Raw genomic sequence first — 20,000 nt, 5'->3', positions numbered from 1 at the left:
GTAAAGACTTCCGGATGTCCAGAGCTAGCCAAACAAGTCAAGCGAGGTAACGGTGTCGTCTGTTGTTGACAAAGACGCGCAATTAATATGGCAAACACAGAAAAGACGGTAAAGGGCGTGAAGAAAAGTGCTAAACTTGTCCTAAACGAATTATTTCGCTCCACGGGGCACGCGTGGACCTGTTCGACCGTGGGGTCAACGCGCGAGGTGGGGTGACCCCACGTGGGTACCTGCTCACACCGCCATGGAAAACCCTCCATGTTGGTGCTGCGGTGAGTCCATAGGTCAGTTGTTCGGCTTAAATAAATCTCATTAAGGACACTTATTTCCCGTGTATATTCTTCAACGTGATGGCAACAGTTCGCATTCCTTCAGAGTTAACATTTTGCCAAAAAGAAAAGCAAAAAAATGAAAAAAAAAACAATTCAAGAACTTACTGGAGTCGCAGAAGAGCAGGCACCACACCACGGTGGTCCTCACCGAGAACAGGTGGTCGCCCGCTGCTGCGTGTCCCATGGTGTCCGCCTCGGCGTCGGTGGTGCGGGGAGATGCCCGGAGATCGGTGGCGTCACCGTGAACACCTTATCGTGGAGGGAGAGAGAGACGTGATGGAAGCGTGTCATCTTCGTTGCTGGGAGGCACGTCGGGACAAGCGGGGGCAGAGTGGACGAATCTTGCCTCTTATTCGGTGGGCGTGGATGGAGTGACGCGTCATTTAGGGGTGAGCTCTCTGGTGCGTGTGTTCTGTAGGACTGTACACGAACACAAACACACATACCCCGTCCTTCTCGCTTTAACCATCCGATTATTTATTTTTAGTCCGGTTTAGTTGGCGGGGGTTTAGTTACGCAGCGAGGTGTTAACTATCTGTCAACACTGTAGGAGAGGAATGCGTTTGGAGGGCAGCATGGGTACCGTCTCCGCGTAATGGTGACTCTGCGCGTATTTACGCGTGATCGCGCCTCAGGATAACGGACAATTCTGTAGAGGAAAAAGGAAACTGGGGACTCTGTGTTTATTATGAGATGTAGTAGTAGCAGGATCTGTTACTGTGATTGCAGATGTAATAAAGGAGTAGTTCATCTGCGCGTATAATCACGTTATACACTCATAATAAACCCATTGGAATTCAAGTCGGTAACTCAATAATGAAAAGTAAAGCATATAACATTTGCTTGAATATCAAATAGCATAACAAATACATAACACATGTTCAAGATAAAAGACAGAATTCACACTTAATGTAACACAAGATTTTCTCTGTGAATTGGTATGATAGTGCCCCGAAAAGGGGAGCATTTAACCAAACTGCTGTCCACTTGACTCAACGCTCAACACAGAACAATACTCGATGTATCCCGAGATATCAACACACATCTTGGAAAAATTGTATACTGACGGCAAACTCTTGGTCTCGGTTAAGGCAATCAGGAAGTTTGGAATCCCTTGACGTTCAAAGCAATGAAAATGGAAATTGATGCAACCTTTGGTAAAACGTGTATGGATTTTGACCACCTATATTTAATCGTAAAAACACGGTTGGTTGATTCCTAAAAAAATGATATATTCTTTTTTCTTTATGACGATGACATTTACCTTGAACGTCACCTTACATGTAACTCATTCTGTATCAAAACAGTAAAAATGGGTTCTCACTGGACCTTCCAGGGAGAGTACACAGAGCCATGTGGCTCGCTGACCAACAACAGGCAGCCAATCTCCCCTCGTTTGTTTCCTCACCACTGATCATGTAGCCAAAACAAAGTCTTATTGCTCCCGGGAGACCACTAAACTCTCCGGCTCCTTCTTCAACATCTTGAGTCATGAGCTCATCCGGCCGGCCGGTCTGCCCCCTGATGCCAGATGGCCGTTCATACGCTGCGGCCGATGAACCAAAGGACCAGTGTTTCTGCTTGGACTCACTGGCGAACGACAGGGCAGGAGTCGTAAGCAGAAAGCCGGTGATCCTAGCCTGTCCTGGCGTGACTGAAATCAGTTAGCGTCAGTTACTGGCTCCCTCAAAGTCAGTTAGTCTGCTTTGAGGGAGAGTGTTATTTTATTGCGTTTGTATTTTATGTACATTTGGCAAATTCTACTGTGATGGCTTTGGGGTGCTCTTGGGTAGTTTGTCTTCCAACTGCGATATGGAGGATAAAAGTTTACTTTTTTTGTTTTATGTTGCGTACTCTCACTGCCAAGGTGATTGAAGAGGTTAACGTCGACCTCCCTGTCCGGAGTTATACACTTTTTATGTTGCGAAACACATTGGACCACACTAACACGCTGCATTATGCAGGACGCAAGGCAAATGCAAAAACTGTTGTAAAATAATCTCACTATTGGGACAATGGGTAAAACAGTTAAAACCGTTTCTTTGATTTATTAAACAGTTCATTTTTACAGACATCTTCAAAATATGGATCAGAATCAGGTGCAACACAATCTCACTCCCGGCAGAGCTTGCTAGCATTGTGTAACATCTCCAACATTCATTCATTCACTCCCTTACTCATTTACTCACTCACCAATTCACTCATTAATTCACTCACTCACTCCCTCATAAATTCACTCACTCAATTTCCCCATTAGTTCCCTCACCAATTGACACATTCATTCATTCACTCCCTCATTCGGTCACTCGCTCATCCTCTCACTCCTTAAGTCACTCGTTCACCCTCTCACTCCTTCAGTCACTCGCTCATCCTCTCACTCCTCTCCCTGCTCCCTTAGCCGCGGTGGCGCCGGAGCGCGGTGTCCCTGAGCGCGGCGTTCCCGATCTTCCTGGTGAAGGACGCCTGCAGGGCGGGCACGGCGAGCTCCAGGCGGCCGGCGGCGTCGACCACGCCACGGCGCAGACCTTCAAAGGACGCCAGCTCCTCTCGGATCCTGAGGCGGGAAGAACAGACGCCAGTCAGCCCCGCTGGGTGAGGAGAGGGCACCGAGGAGGTAAGGGGGAGGGGGAGGGAGAGAGTGAGGCTGGAGAGAGGTTGTGGAGAGGTTGGAGAGAGAGGGAAGAGAGAGGGGGGGAGGGGGGAGATTGGAGAGAGAGAAGAGAGAGAGAGAGAGGGGACAGACTTGAGAGAGAAGAGAGGAGAGAGAGAAGGGATAGAGAGAGGGGGGCAACGACTGGAGAGAGAGAGGGGGGGAGAGACTGGAGAGAGAGAGAGGAGGAGAGACAGACACAGGGAACAGCGGCAGATGTAAACATTGTATGTGCGGAGGAGGAGTTGACTGGAACACATTACGGTGCAACGAGAAATACAAACACTAGCAGTCACTGGTGCGGACGAGAGAGGATCGAAGTGTGGCGACCACAGAGAGAGAGAGAGAGAGAGAGAGAGAGGGGTTTAGGGTTCACTGAATAAGGAAATCCTTGCAGTGGAACATGAAAAACAAGGTTGGCTTTCAGGCTGGGAGAAAGAGGGAGGTTACTGAGTAGACTGGAAAATGACACTAGGGCACACAACATGTTCGGCATGTGTGTCAGAGGGTTGTCAGGGCAGATGGCATGGAATGAGTGTCAGTGAGAGACAATCCTGTTGAAAGGGGACACAAAAGCCACAGGTGTGTGGAGTGGAGGTGATTGCCTACTCCGGTGGAGAGAAAACCAGAGAAAGGAAAATAAAAAGCTCCAGGAAATGAAACCGTCTGCCCCGCCGTTCCCTCATACCTCTGCATCCCCGAGAGCGTTTCCATGACGTCCCCCTCCAGTTGCCTCTCCAGGTCCTCGAGGGCCTTCTGAGTGGCCTCTTGGCAGCTGGCGTGCCCCTCTTTGATCCCGGCGATGTTCTCCTGGATGATGTCCTCGTACCTCTGCTCCCCCACCTCCTCACTCAAGTACTGCACCAGGTTCTCCACCACGGCCTGGTTGCCGTGTTGGACGGCCCTCATGTGGGTCAGCTCCTCCCTCTGGGCCTTGAGCCAGCGGGCCGACACCCGGGGCTTTGTGGAGAAGTGGGTGGAGCACACGTCCCATTGGTCGACGTGGAGCACCGATGGAGATGGGGACGGGGACGCGGATGATGATGGTGGTGGGGGTGTTGGCGTTGTTGGTTGCGTTGGTGTCGTTGTTGGTGGGGGTGGTGGTGTTGTCGGTGCTGGTGATAGGGTTGTTAGTTGTGGTGGTGGTGGTGAGGATGGTGGTGGTAATGATGATTGTGGTGGTGGTGGTGATGCTGTTGGTTGTGATGGTGGTAGTGTTGTTGGTTGTGATAGTGATGGTGTTGTTGGTTGTGATAGTGATGGTGTTGTTGGTTGTGATGGTTTTGTTGGTTCTGGTTGTGATGGTGGTAGTGTTTTTGGTTTTGATGGGGTAGGTGTTGTTGGTTGTGATGGTGTTGTTGGTTGTGATGGTGTTGTTGGTTGTGATGGTGATGGTGTTGTTGGTTGTGATGGTGATGGTGTTGTTGGTTGTGATGGTGATGGTGTTGTTGGTTGTGATGGTGTTGTTTGTTGCGATGGTGTTGTTGGTTGTGATGGTGATGGTGTTGTTGGTTGTGATGGTGTTGTTGGTTTTGATGGTGATGGTGTTGTTGGTTGTGATGGTGATGGTGTTGTTGGTTGTGATGGTGTTGTTGGTTGGGATGGTGATGGTGTTGTTGGTTGTGATGGTGATGGTGTTGTTGGTTGGGATGGTGATGGTGTTGTTGGTTGTGATGGTGTTGTTGGTTGTGATGGTGATGGTGTTGTTGGTTGTGATGGTGATGGTGTTGTTGGTTGTGATGGTGATGGTGTTGTTGGTTGTGATGGTGTTGTTGGTTGTGATGGTGATGGTGTTGTCGGTTGTGATGGTGATGGTGTTGTTGGTTGTGATGATGTTGTCGGTTGTGATGGTGTTGATGAAGATGGTGCAGGTGATGATGTGGTTGGTTGTGATGGTGATGGTGTTGTCGGTTGTGATGGTGATGGTGTTGTCGGTTGTGATGGTGATGGTTTTGTTGGTTGTGATGGTGATGGGGTTGTTGGTTGTGATGGTGTGGTTGGTTGTGATGATGTTGATGGTGATGGTGCAGCTGATGGGGTTGTTGGTTGCGTGGATGGTGGTGGTGGGGATGGTGATGATAGTGATGGTGTTGAGGGTTGCGTTGATGGTGGTGGAGTTGTTTGTGATGGTGCAGGTGGGGATGGTGATGATAGTGATGGTGTTGAGGGATGCGATGATGGTGCACTTGATGGTGATGGTGTTGTTGGATGTGAGGATGGTGCGGGTGATGGTGTTGTTGGTTGCGTTGATGGTGGTGGTGTTGTCGGTTGTGATGATGGTGATGGTGCCTGTGGTGCTGTTGATGGTGCAGGTGATGTTGTTGGTTGTGACGGTTGTGGTAACGACGCTGATAGTGATGATGATGGGGTTGATGGTGTTGTTTGTTGTACTGGTGATGGTGTTGTTTCTTGTACTGGTGATGGTGTTGTTTGTCGTGGTGGTGATGAAGGTGAGGATTCGGGTGGTGGTGTTTTTGGTTGTAGTGATGGTGACGGTGGTGGTGATGGTGTTGTTTGTTGTACTGGTGATGGTGTTGTTTGTTGTACTGGTGATGGTGTTGTTTGTTGTACTGGTGATGGTGTTGTTTGTCGTGGTGGTGATGAAGGTGAGGATTCGGGTGGTGGTGTTTTTGGTTGTAGTGATGGTGACGGTGGTGGTGATGGTGTTGTTTGTTGTACTGGTGATGGTGTTGTTTGTTGTACTGGTGATGGTGTTGTTTGTTGTACTGGTGATGGTGTTGTTTGTTGTACTGGTGATGGTGTTGTTTGTCGTGGTGGTGATGAAGGTGAGGATTCGGGTGGTGGTGTTTTTGGTTGTAGTGATGGTGACGGTGGTGGTGATGGTGTTGTTTGTTGTACTGGTGATGGTGTTGTTTGTTGTACTGGTGATGGTGTTGTTTGTTGTACTGGTGATGGTGTTGTTTGTTGTACTGGTGATGGTGTTGTTTGTCGTGGTGGTGATGAAGGTGAGGATTCGGGTGGTGGTGTTTTTGGTTGTAGTGATGGTGACGGTGGTGGTGATGGTGTTGTTTGTTGTACTGGTGATGGTGTTGTTTGTTGTACTGGTGATGGTGTTGTTTGTTGTACTGGTGATGGTGTTGTTTGTTGTACTGGTGATGGTGTTGTTTGTTGTACTGGTGATGGTGTTGTTTGTTGTACTGGTGATGGTGTTGTTTCTTGTACTGGTGATGGTGTTGTTTGTCGTGGTGGTGATGAAGGTGTTTTTGGCTGTAGTGATGGTGATGGTAGTGGTGATGGTGTGGTTTGCTGTACTGGTGATGATGATCGTGATGATTCTGGTAATGGTGCAGGTGATGGTGTTGTCTGGTGTGATGGTGACGGTGGGGAGGATTGTGGTGAGGCTGTTGTTGGTTGTGATGGTGATGATGCTGGTGGTGGTACTGATGGAGGTGGTAATGATTGAGACTGCGATAGTGATGGTGGCAGTGATGATGATGATGATGATGATGATGATGATGATGATGCTGGTGGACCTGATGATAGGGGTGGTAGTGATGGTAACGAGGATTGGGACGGTGGTAGTGGTGGTACTGATGATGGGGGTGGTAGTGAAGGTGATAATGAAGATGATGAAGATGTTGATGATGATGATGATGATGCTGGGGATGGTGGTGGTGATGATGAATTTGAGGGCGACCACGGCAGTGGTTGAGATGATGTTGCCGGAGGTGATGAAGGTGGCCCTTGGGATGAAGATGAGGGTTGCGATGATGACGCTACCGACGATAGTGGTGACGATAATGATGACGATGATGATGATGATGAGGATGGTCCTGATGATGGCGATTGGGAGGGCGATTCGGGTGGGGATAGTGATCGGACCTCAGACGGTGGAGCTAGTGACGGAGATGACGGTGGTAATGAGGATGGTGATGCCTGAGACGGTGGCGGCAGTGGACTGATGGTTGCCGGTGTAAACGAGGCATGACTCTCCGTCCTCCCCCATAGTCCCGTCCCAGCTTTCATCGCGGTGTTATCAGCCATGCCGAGCCAGGGCGCAGAAAGTTCAAGCCCTGAGCCCGTTTCCTCATCATCACCGCTCTGGCCCAGGGTCAGCCTCACCGCGGACAGCCCCAGGAAGATGCAGAGCACCCGACACCACATGGTGACCTGGAGAGGACCAGAGGATAGCGAGCTCAAATGGTGCTGAGAGAAATAGGTACAGTTAGGATTCGCATTGAAATCGAGAAAGTAGAGATCAGAGCGAAAGGCAAGGATGTGTTGTGTAACCCTGCAGGCCTCATTAAAAAGATGATTCAACTCTCTGTCACCAACGACCTGGCACAGTAATGAGAGTGTAAGAGAGTTTATTAGTCCAGTAGCACAGTTTTACATTTTTTGCAGCATTGCCACCCAGCAAACTAGAGTTACACTATGGAGTAATGTATGATTGAAACTGGTGAATTCTTAGAAAGTTTAAGTTTATTATCCTAATATGTGAGAGGACTTCCACTACATGTCCTTCAGGCTGGTCCGATTCCTTAGTAGTTATTCAAGTATGTTTTCATTCAAGTATTCATGTTTATTTCATGAACATTGAACAATTCTTCGCCCAGTTAATATTCCCTTTTGTAATCCATTTTAAGTGGATCATTGTAATTCCTTTCATGTGATTTTTTTTGTCCTTAACCTTCAGTCGTAAAGCCAAATCATCTGTAATAAGCTGGAATTAATGTGATAAAAAACCATCGGGTAACCCTCAAGTAAGCGTTTTTCAGTCGCACACTCACTTGAAGTACATGCCCCCTGCTGCAGTGGTCTCCAACCTTTGACTTTGGGGGTACCACTTAACGATCAATACCTTTTGCGGACCATTTCATATGCAAATGCTTCAGTAATACATGAACACACGTGCAGTGGATGAGCAAGACTGCTGGCCGACTCCCCCTTTATAGAGAAATGTTAATTCAAGATGGCCATGGCCGGTGGGAAACAGTGGACAGAAAAAGGCATTAACCCTGCTTATGCTCCCAGTGAGGTTATTTAGCAAACACAAATCAACACAAAACATTTCAATGGAAATTGAATGCACAAAGCGTCACTATTTTTGAAACATTGACAAGCCATATATGGGTGCGTGATGGCTGGTTGAAGCAGCCTCACCTGGCCGATTCTGATTAGGCTATGGGGCTGGGGGTAATTGTGTTACTTGGAGTACTTGTTACTACAGGTAGTTGTTACCTTGTCACTAATGGTACTTGTTGCCTTGTTACTACAGGTACTTGTTACCGTGTTACTACAGGTACTTGTAACCTTGTTACTACAGGTACTTGTTACCATGGTACTACAGGTGTCAGGGTGTGGGTGTCTCCCTGTGTTTTTCCCTCCTGTGTTGATTACTGTTCCCTCCCCTAATGTGTCTCAGCTGTTCCTCGTTGTGTTTGTTATTTAAGCCCTCGTCTTTCCTTTGTTCGGTGTGCTGTCATTGTGGTTTGTGTGTGGTTTGCTGTGGTTAGTGTTGGTTGTAGTCCTGCGTGTTCCGTGTTCCTTGTTCCCTTTCGAGTTCCCTGTTGTCTCCCGAGTTCCGAGTTGTCTCCCGAGTTCCCCGATACCTGTGCCTTAGCCTTTAGGTTTGATTAAAGTGCCGTTTTCCTCAATACCGTCTGCGTTTGGGTCCTACCTGCCTGCCTGCACCTCCGCCTCCCCTAACAGAATGACAGCACCGTCACGATGGGACCCAGCGGACGCGCAATTTGACCGTAAGTTGGAGGATTTGATAGCCAAAATAAATAAGACAATGGACCCAGCGGACGATCAAGTTAGCCGTGAGTGGGAGGATTTATTTATTATGAAGGCAATACATCGCTGGGAGAGTTTGGGGTACCACCCGGTTCCTCCTGGCACTCCAGCTCCCGCACTGACTCCGGTCCCCGAGCCCTGTCCGGTTCCTGAGCCCGCTCCCCGCCTTCCAGAGGGGGACCGGCCTCTTCGCCTGCTTGAGGTGGTCCGCCCTCCGCTCCTGCCTGAGGGGGCCCGCCCCCTGCTCCTTCCAGAGGGGGACCGGCCTCCGCTTCTACCAGAGGGGACCCGCCCTCTGCCTGGCCTTCTACAAGAGGGGACCCGCCCTCTACCCTGTCCACCAGAGGGGACCCGCCCTCTACCTGGCCTGCCTCCTGAGGGGACCCGCCCTCTACCTGGCCTGCCTCCTGAGGGGACCCGCCCTCTGCCTGGCCTTCTACAAGAGGGGACCCGCCCTCTACCTGGCCTGCCTCCTGAGGGGACCCGCCCTCTACCTGGCCTGCCTCCTGAGGGGACCCGCCCTCTACCTGGCCTGCCTCCTGAGGGGACCCGCCCTCTACCTGGCCTGCCTCCTGAGGGGACCCGCCCTCTACCTGGCCTTCCTCCTGAGGGGACCCGCCCTCTACCTGGCCTTCGCCGGCCTCCTGAAGGGTTCCGCCTTCACCGCTGCCGGTCTTCTGAGGGGGTTCTGTGCCACTGCAGGTCTCCTGAGGGACTGAGCCCTCATCGTCCTTGCCGCCGGCCTCCTGAAGGGTTCCGCCTTCACTCTGCCTCTGCTTGCCCCCCAGGCCGTCCGCCTGAGGCTCCCTGCCATGCCCTGGGGTAGTTTTCTGGACGCCCGCCTGACGTCCCTCGGCTCTGCCGCAGTCCATTTTTTTTTGATTCCCCCCTCCTGGCGCCCCTCCACCCACCCGTTTTGGGTTTGACTTTCTTTGTTTTTTGTTTGTCGTGGGTCGCCTGGGAGTCGACCCTTAAGGGGGGGGTACTGTCAGGGTGTGGGTGTCTCCCTGTGTTTTTCCCTCCTGTGTTGATTACTGTTCCCTCCCCTAATGTGTCTCAGCTGTTCCTCGTTGTGTTTGTTATTTAAGCCCTCGTCTTTCCTTTGTTCGGTGTGCTGTCATTGTGGTTTGTGTGTGGTTTGCTGTGGTTAGTGTTGGTTGTAGTCCTGCGTGTTCCGTGTTCCTTGTTCCCTTTCGAGTTCCCTGTTGTCTCCCGAGTTCCGAGTTGTCTCCCGAGTTCCCCGATACCTGTGCCTTAGCCTTTAGGTTTGATTAAAGTGCCGTTTTCCTCAATACCGTCTGCGTTTGGGTCCTACCTGCCTGCCTGCACCTCCGCCTCCCCTAACAACAGGTACTTGTTGCCTTGTTACTACAGGTACTTGTTACCGTGTTACTACAGGTACTTGTTACCTTGTTACTACAGGTACTTGTTACCATGGTACTACAGGTATTTGTTGCCTTGTTACTACAGGTACTTGTTACCGTGTTACTACAGGTACTTGTAACCTTGTTACTACAGGTACTTGTTACCATGGTACTACAGGTACTTGTTGCCTTGTTACTACAGGTACTTGTTACCGTGTTACTACAGGTACTTGTTACCGTGTTACTACAGGTACTTGTTACCTTGTTACTACAGGTACTTGTTACCATGGTACTACAGGTATTTGTTGCCTTGTTACTACAGGTACTTGTTACCGTGTTACTACAGGTACTTGTAACCTTGTTACTACAGGTACTTGTTACCATGGTACTACAGGTACTTGTTGCCTTGTTACTACAGGTACTTGTTACCGTGTTACTACAGGTACTTGTTACCTTGTTACTACAGGTACTTGTTACCATGGTACTACAGGTATTTGTTGCCTTGTTACTACAGGTACTTGTTACCGTGTTATTACAGGTACTTGTATACCTTGTTACTACAGGTACTTGTTACCATGGTACTACAGGTACTTGTTACCATGGTACTACAGGTACTTGTTGCCTTGTTACTACAGGTACTTGTTACCGTGTTACTACAGGTACTTGTTACCTTGTTACTACAGGTACTTGTTACCATGGTACTACAGGTATTTGTTGCCTTGTTACTACAGGTACTTGTTACCGTGTTATTACAGGTACTTGTATACCTTGTTACTACAGGTACTTGTTACCATGGTACTACAGGTACTTGTTACCATGGTACTACAGGTACTTGTTGCCTTGTTACTACAGGTACTTGTTACCGTGTTACTACAGGTACTTGTTACCTTGTTACTACAGGTACTTGTTACCATGGTACTACAGGTATTTGTTGCCTTGTACAACAGGTACTTGTTACCTTGTTATTACAGGTACTTGTATACCTTGTTACTACAGGTACTTGTTAACTTGTTACTGCAGGTACTTGTTACCTGGTTACCACACATAACAAACAACAGCAGACCCATTCAAAACGTAGAGGCTCCCTTATTCAAAGTTCAAACAAAGGCATTGAACAAAAAACACAATGGCTCCTTCAATAGCAGGTGGAACTGACCAATCAAACAATAATGAACAGATGAATGGTTTGGCATTGGCCCGTTTGTACCGGGGCCCTTTATCTTGCAAATGATAACAGTTTCTCTTTCTCTGAGAAGCAATTTCCACAAACGAGAGAGGGAAGCAGGAAATTTCACTTTGGCTCATCTATTCTAGTCCTTGATGACGGTGCTATCTTGGATGGCTCCAGTCCAACATTTCTATAATCCTTCTAAATGTGCATCGGATCAGAAGGGATTCTTGGACACGGAATCGGATTCAATTGTGGAGAAATTGGCATAATCCAATTTTTTTGGAGGCGGAGAGGCCTTTGTTGAAATTCTGTGCACTGAACGTAAACGTGTTTTTTTAGTCAGCAGCCATCTTGTCATAACAGTCAAAAAAGCAAATGCACTCCAACGGTTTCCTGTCGCTGCTCGTCCATCCACAATCCGTCCTCATTAGTGGTAGCCGACATCTGGAACAGTACTCAGACACAAAGACTGACCTCAGCCAGATAACCAGAGAATACGTTTGGCAGTTTAGCTCAATTTTTATGGGTTTTTCTCCTCAGTCCTCCTGACTGAAGTCACAGAGTCAGATCCCTTTCACAGCTGAACTGCAAAACCACCCGTTCGGTCTCGTACCCGCTGAAAGCTATCCTTCAGCGCTGCACCAAAGGGACGCGGATGTGCATGCACAAATGCCAGTGGTCGTGTGTTAATTGGACAGACTCTGTAAGCAGACTCTTGTTTATTTATAGATGCCATGCTGTGTCCTGAAGTCATAAAAATCAAGCAACTGTCGGCTACTCCCAGTCTCTCTATTTCTAACAACTCTGAAGGGTGACCTCAGGAACCTTGTAAAAATAATTAGCTTGTAAAAGTCGCTTACTTACTTCATTACTTGCAGACACAGCTAAGCCACAAAATGTATTTTTTATAATACATAATCTCTTGGCAGACATTTTTCATAATCGGCTTAACATTGTACGCAGATGATTTATATATTTATATATCATTTAATAAACGTAACTGGTAGATAACGATAGAATTATGTGTTGTATTACAGTGGCAGGATAATTTAAACATTTTAAGTTCCCTGAGCAGCAGGATATGAAACCAAAGGGGCTGACGCAGGGCTTTTGGTCCATCTGTGTGTCTCAAAAGATTTTAATTTATAGTCGGAACTCTTAATGACCTATAGAATGTACGTAGCTCTCCTAAACTAACTTCTCTCTCCACACACATCTACAGCTACGCTACTACGACGCACACGCCTGACTTTCTGCTCCGCCACAGACTCCCCGACAAGGTTAGCCCCCTACACAACACACTGTTGGTTAGCTAGCTAGCCAACAAGCCAATCTGTTATGTAGATATACTGCGTCTACATTGCAGTATAATGGTTGCGTGATCCTGTTGCTCGCATCGAGTGGGTCTTTGCAAAGGCGATACACAGGCTGGAGCTGGATCTACCATGAGGTCACCTGTTGACAATACTGTGACTGTTTATTTATGTTTAACCATTCCTTTAAGAGCCCCTCGAGAATTGGCAAAGTAGCAAGGATACTTTATTGCAATATAAGTGGAAGTTAATTGGATTTCAAACCATAAACTATTTAGTTTTGCTAAATTGTTTCACATGCAAAATAATAAAATATGAACAAATGGAGAATGGAAAGGTTTGAAACAAAAGCATCTGTGTTCAATAATAATAATAATGGCAGCAGTAAAAGGCACAAGTTTATTTCAACAATCTCTGTCACTCTCCCCCTTTCTCTCTCTCTCCCTGTCTCTCTCTCTCTCTCTCTCTCTCTCTCTCTCTCTCTCTCTCTCTCTCTCTCTCTCTCCCTCTCTCTCTCTCTCTCTCTCTCTCTCTCTCTCTCTCTCTCTCTCTCTCTCTCTCTCTCTCTCTCTCTCTCTCTCTCTCTCTCTCAGCCCTGCCAGGCTTCATCTAAAATTGGCATAAGCAGACGTCTTTGTCTTTGGAAAATGTCTGTATCATTCCCCTCGTCTCTGTCTCCTTGTGGCTTTCTGAAAAGGGCACTGTTATTACGGTGTATGAGTCGTCCCCTGTCTGTCCTAAACCTGCCTGTGTGGGGATGTTTGGGCTTCTACTGGACCAGCTCCAGAGTGGCTCAGTCGTAGTAGTGCTGGTCCCCTCAGTGTGTCCGAGCCTGTCCACATAAGGCAACAAGCCTCAACTCTTGCTGTCTCTCTCAGAGCACCAAGCAAGTGACAGTTGGACCGTCTCTGAATGGAACATTTGGCTCAGTGTGTTTCTTTTACTGAGAAGAAAGTGTAAAAATTGTAGGCATGGGAAATCTTTTGTTAGCGTCGCGAAGTGGTGTATGGTTTAAATAAATATTGAATATGTGTATTCATTGTTACATAAAATATGAACCAAAAACATACTTTTGAAACCTTTTTAGGAACACGAAATGTCATGTTCTTTGAAGTCTAATGCCCAGGAGAACTGGTGCTGAAGACAAGAAGCATCTGGTAACTGATATCTGATACCGTCCAGGTCCAAACAACATATTAAAGTTGATCAAATTAAAACGGTTGGTTTCCATTCATATCTTCTCAACCAATCAGAGCTCAGTAGGACAAACATGATAAAGACATCAACAACTGTGTTCTATAAATAAGACCCTGTTGGAGGGCTTCAATCGCGTGAAGCAGGTCATGGTCATGGGCCCGGCCCCCCTCCCGCCCCCTCCCTGGCCTCGCCACGTACCTTAACCCCACCAGGTGCACGACCCAGGTGCACACCCTCAGATCCACTGTATCCATGACAACAAGGGCCCAAGGAACATAGGGGAGGGAGGCGTGCAGGGTCAATGAGGGTTTAAGTGGGGAAATTATGTTGGCAGTGCATAATGGTAGTGTCAAGACAGGGGGCGGCGAGATCCAGGGAGACACACACACAGGCGTTCACACAACCACACACACACACACACACACACACACATACACACACACACACACACACACACACACACACACACACACACACACACACACACAAGTATGCATGTTATTGTGCATACACACACACACACACACACACACAGGGGCCCCACTACACATACACAGACACACACACAAACACAGAGGCCCCACTACACATACACAGACACACACACAAACACACACACAAACACACACACACACACAAATTCACATGCACGCATGAACGTACACAAACACACACACACACCACACACACACAAACACACACACACACACACACACACAGAAATTCACATGCACGCATGTACGTACACACACACACACACACACACACACACACACACACACACACACACACACACACACACACACACACACACACACACACACAAACTATCGTGCATAAATACAAGCATACTCAAGCACACACATACCCACACTGAATAATTTCTAAATCAGAATCTGCCATCAGTTTATGAACTCACTTTAACACCATGGAAATGCGTTTTAGTATTGAGCGTTGTAAAAACTCCTTAGTGGTTATCACACTTTCACAGCTGCAACAAGCCAAAACAAAAAAAAACTAAAACTTACCTGATTCCAACTTTCCACAGTTTTTCCCAGTGCAGTTAGATCCACATTTAACAGAACAAATAAAAAGGAAAACAATGCAACCGGAAAGAAGGGGGGTGGGGGGGGGGGGGGGCTGTTGTTATTCTCGAGCACAGAGAGCTAATACCCAGGCTGTTCCCTTCTTCATTTGCGAAGGAGTACTGTGGACAAACTCACACACTGTAGTCAGGGGCTGGCCAGGGAGGTAGGCTGCCTTAGAGCCCCCGTTCTGCACCATGGAGGGGGGGGGGGGGGGGGGGTGGCGTTCAGTGGAGGCTGGGGCTGCCTGGAAGTCAATGCTTTCTTTCTTTGCAGTCGGAAAAGAGGTGGGGGAGGGGAGGGGGGGGGGGGGGGGGGGGGGGGGCATAATGGACTCCACATCTGTGTGCTCGCACGGAGGACAGATGCGGTGAGAGGTGCGGCTGAGGTGTTGGGGACAGAGCCGAGTAATCATCTGGTGTAGACGTGAGAGTGGAGGGAGACGGCATTGGGATAAAACCTGTAGTAGTAGTAGGAGTAGCAGCAGTAGTAGTATACAGTTAGTATAGTAGTAATAGTAGTAGAAGTAGTAGTAGTAGCAGTAGTAGTATACAGTTAGTATAGTAGTAATAGTAGTAGACGTAGTAGTAGTAGCAGTAGTAGTATACAGTTAGTATAGTAGTAATAGTAGTAGAAGTAGTAGTAGTAGCAGTAGTAGTATACAGTTAGTATAGTAGTAATAGTAGTAGACGTAGTAGTAGTAGCAGTAGTAGTATACAGTTAGTATAGTAGTAATAGTAGTAGTAGTAGTAGTAGTAGCGGTAATAGTAGCAGTAGTAGTAGTATAGCTGTAGTAGCAGTTGCGTAGTAGTGAGACATAGATGGTGTAAAATGTATTGTAGTGGCAGTAATAGTAGCAATAGGGTTTTAGTATTATAATAAACTGTATATAGTACAAATGAGTCATTCGATTATATTTATTTAGTTAGTTTACATTTGTGTTTTGCTACACTCTGCAGTTACCATTACAAATCAGTGTAATGACCCAGATTGCTCCAAGAACCACAGCACATTTGCATCTCAAGTCCCCGTTCACACAAAAAAAACCTGTACAAGCCTATTTGTCCAGGTGCTTAGTAGTAGGCCTCCCGGGCCTGTCTTCTCACGCTGTGCAGCGTCTCTCCAGGGCTGGAGTCTTCCTTCAGATCCAAACAGATCCACCCTCACCCTGGACAGGCTGTGTTCCTCAGAGCTTACACTGGGGAACGATGCTCTCATCCCCCTCTGGCTCAACACATGCTCGGCCAGGACCCTCCATCAGTCCTCCGAGGAAAGGAAGTGACTGAGGGAGGGGGCTTTAGTTTGTTTTGTTTTCCGTTCGAGGTCCGCGCGAAGATCCTACGGTAGATCTTGAAGGTTAAACTGTTTACCGCGACCAGTGAGCGATGTTGTTACTTTAACTTTGAGTGCTGTAGAAACAACAAAGTCAAGAGGGAGATTTCCGACGTCGATGTATGATGTTTGTTTTAATTTTGTATGCATTTATTCTCCAGAGATCCATATGAATCGACCTCTGACCTTCTGAACAACTCATTGCAGTATGTAGAAACGACCAAGACATGTTTGCTGACTGGTTATCGCCTTTTCTATCTGTCAATAATGTAAATTAATATAATCAATCGATAGAAGCGGGGAAAATCATTGGTGGTTCCAGAGACACATGGTGCAGATAACCCTGACTCAATCGTGTGGCATCAACACATCTTGAAGAGGAACCTTTGTTATGGACATAAAAAAAGAACCGTCCTATATCAGAGGGTATATCCTATATCCGTTGGTATACGTACAGATACTATACTGTATCAGGAGGTATTTATGCTATATCCCAAAAATATATAGTCTATATCAGAAAATATATTCTGTATCATAATACATAATCTATATCAAAGTTCTATATGCTACAACTGAAGGTATATTTATAACCTACATCTGAATGTATACATTAGATATCAGAAGTTAAATATGCCCTAACTCAAGGTATATTTATAGCTTTGCTTCAGTGGGAGTTTGCAGTGACACCAGAATGTGATTCAGAGAGGGAAGGAGACTGTGTTTGGAAGCACAGATATCAGCAGCCAGAAGAACATGACACTTCCTACTCTAACACCACTGAACAGCTCGCTTTTCCATTCGGACTAAGGCATAAATTATCATGTTACATAAGTTTTCGCTGGGTTTGCCTTCAATAACCCATGTAAAACCTGACATTACAGTAAAATAAAATTATAAAAAATACTGAAAGATAACATTTTCCACATTTTTATTTTCCCATCGCGGCTGGGTTGCCATGTTGAACCCGTGCCCTGCCGGGGCGACGGAGCCAGAATAAAGTTATCTTGGCCCTTTGCTGTGGAAAATGGAAACGCTGGTTTGGCCGCCTTTCGGAAACTTAAGCAGAGCTTGGTAGCCTCTTCTCTGGGGCTGCTACGGGTCATCCGGCTGCAGGCGAGTTGTCTCTATGGCCATGTGCCCTGCAACAACAACAACAACAGACGCCAACCACCGCCAAGCCCGGAGCTGAGGGAAAACAGAGCCATCGTATGAGTCAGCCAACAGGAAACGTGAACGCCCTGGGTTCACGTCCAATCCCTGATCCCTCACCGGTGGCCCTGCTCCGGAACCACGGAAATACCCGTCTGTATCAGTTTAAACCCGCGCTATAGCATCCTCCTGGCTTTGTCCTTTGGGTTTAATGTGGTTAAATACTCTTGGATAGACATGAGTTGTGAGGTGGGACGGAGAAAATGAAATCACGCTAACGGGATTAGCTCCCTCATGGGATTCTGAGGGGGCAGCGGTGCTATCTAATTGGGAATGACCGCGTATCTCCATCATCTTAAAGCGATGTCATCGCTCGTTAGTGAGGACTCGTTGGTGATGACCACCTGTCAGAACGGGAAATTAAAAACGACGGAAACAGATGTGAAGTATTTTTCCAAAATGTCGGCCCAACCAAAGAAAAACTAGTTTGACACAGAATAAATATGATTGCATTTTTTTTCATCCTCAACAGTGGATTGAGTCACTAAACATCTCCGCAATAATACACTGATTAGTGGAAACAAATGACAACGTCTTCCATGTAAACAGTCCCTCTGCCCAGAAGGAGGATGCGTCCACAGTAGAATTGATTCCTTCCCTCCGGAGCCGTGGCGTCACAGGCTGTGAAAACATGGGGAGTGGAAACTAGTTTCCTAATCAGGAGGAGCTTGTCGCTTGGGCCTCGTTCGCCTCGTCAGCAACTCTTCTTCTCTTCTTCTCTCTGGCTCGTCTGTTCTGCTCTCCCAGCCATGGGCTCAGCTCCCAGGGGGCACAGTGGGTTCGTGTCCCCTCCAACTTCTGACAAACATGAAGTTGTCCCCCTTAATATAAAATATATATTTATTAGAAGCTGACTCGACTTTTAAAACAACACTTTTTAATGGTTTGGTTGATGTATCCTGCTCAGTGGTCTGAACCGTTGCATATATGATTGGCGCATTATACCGCTATTCCTATATACAGAGAATGAATGGTGCTGCATTTATGGCTCTGTAAAATAGGTAAATACGTATAGTGATGGTCTAAAAGTGTTATATAATATATCTTTTAAGCAGCTACTAATGGTCTGTTAAAGCAGATAATTTTATACACGTCGGTGATATTATTGATGTCCCCTCCAGAGAATACCACATTTACCACATATAAACAATTAGAGAACTGACTGCCTTTAATCAAAGACAATTTATTAATATGGCAACATGTCGGACAAATAAAGCTTTTGAACTTCGAACTTTGAAAAAGTTTGCAGTCCCTCCCTCCCTAATTCGTAAAGAGATGTGCACCCTTGCTCACATCACCGCTACTCTGATGAAACATATCACCGTGACGATATTCCAAAGGCTGCGTTCGCTTTCTGGCCGGTTCTGCTAGCGATTTACAAAAGTGTTTGGAATGTGGAAGGATTCACAGCAGGAGAGGAAAACGAACGAGCAACGCTTTGATCCTGTGTGCGTCTGCGTGGGTGTGTCTGATGTACCATAGATCAGAAGTCAACACCATCATTGTGTGTGTTCAAACGGAACCACTCAACCTTGGAGAAGAATCAAAAGACGTCAAACAAAGTGAAATTAATACAGACAGTATCTCTCCGCACCTTGGTATTTACCTAGAGGGGTCTTCTTACTAGGGGGGGAAAACACACTTCCTCCTCTGTGGAGACCAGCTCCTGAGGTAATCTCAAATGCTGCTCCTTACCCAATCACAAACGCACAAATCAAAGAAACCCCCCCCGCTGGTCCACACCATGACCGCCGCCTGACAAAAGTAGGTCTTTAGGAGCCATTACCGCAGCACTCCTTATCTCGACACTTTAAAGCCGTTAAAAAGTAGGAACCCCGGTCCGTTAATCAATAGCCGGTTCCTGGTCCCCGTGGGAACCACAGGGGTCCAATCAACAGGCAGGAATGCGACGGAAGGTTTCTTTCATCCGCTCGTCCGCAGGAAACGAGCGTGCCTCCCTCAGCAGGGGCTACCTCCTGCACAGGTGAGGCCGGGCGATAAAGGGAAGAGCTAACAACGTCGCGGGGGCCCGCTGTCAAAATAAGATACCGCTCCTCAGGCTCTGTTTGTTGTTCTCAGTGAGGTCCCGGGATAAACTTTTATTTTGAAGGATTTATACAAAGTTTGTGCCTGCTTAGATTTGATTGGATCTAGTGTTGTTTGTTTGATTCTGACTTTGATTTTAATAAATGCACAAAGCCTCAGAGCTGCAATTAGCAATTATTTTGCTTGTCCCGAGGTGTTGTGATTACGTTGCGTTTCCATTGAGTCTCACGGTTCTCATAACGTCAGCGGGGAGTGGAGCACATACATGAGGACCGTGAGACTCAATCGAAACACAATGTAATCAAAAGAGAGTGCGACGAGCAGGAATGGCTGTTTGTGGTGAATCAGGCCCTCTCTCTCCCCCTTCATCTCTCTCCCACTGTCTCTCTCACTCTGTCTCTCCCTCGCTCTGTCTCTCTCTCTCTCTCTCCCTCTCTCTCAATCGCTCGCTCTCAGTCTCTCTCTGACACTCTCCGTCTCTCGCCTTCTCCCTCTCTCTCTCTCTTTATCTCTCCCTCTCCTTCTCTTTCCATCTCTCTCT

At 47.3% G+C, this 20,000-nt stretch overlaps 2 protein-coding genes and 1 pseudogene across 2 annotated transcripts in view; all 3 read right to left on the bottom strand.

The window, feature by feature from the left end:
- Nucleotides 1-814, bottom strand: part of chrna2b (cholinergic receptor, nicotinic, alpha 2b (neuronal)) — a 9,822-nt gene extending 9,008 nt beyond the window's left edge. Inside the window, exon 1 of the mRNA XM_030344902.1 lies at nt 438-814. Coding sequence (XP_030200762.1) covers nt 438-516 — 79 coding nt within the window. The 5' untranslated portion in view covers nt 517-814. The remainder of the gene's footprint in view (nt 1-437) is intronic.
- A 3,596-nt stretch (nt 815-4,410) lies between these two features.
- On the bottom strand, nt 4,411-4,902 carry LOC115534855 (leucine-rich repeat extensin-like protein 5; the record flags this gene model as incomplete). The annotated part of the gene is made up of 2 exons (XM_030346135.1): nt 4,411-4,590; nt 4,783-4,902. Coding segments are annotated over 2 exons (300 nt in total), but the record flags the coding sequence as incomplete, so codon positions are not given.
- Nucleotides 4,903-6,128: 1,226 nt separating this feature from the next.
- LOC115534166 (putative protein TPRXL) lies at nt 6,129-14,911 on the bottom strand (annotated as a pseudogene).
- Between the last annotated feature and the right edge of the window lie 5,089 nt (nt 14,912-20,000).

The sequence above is a fragment of the Gadus morhua genome, chromosome 21, assembly GCF_902167405.1.
Source record: "Gadus morhua chromosome 21, gadMor3.0, whole genome shotgun sequence".
Lineage (NCBI taxonomy): Eukaryota > Metazoa > Chordata > Actinopteri > Gadiformes > Gadidae > Gadus > Gadus morhua.
This window is presented reverse-complemented; position numbering and strand designations above follow the sequence as displayed.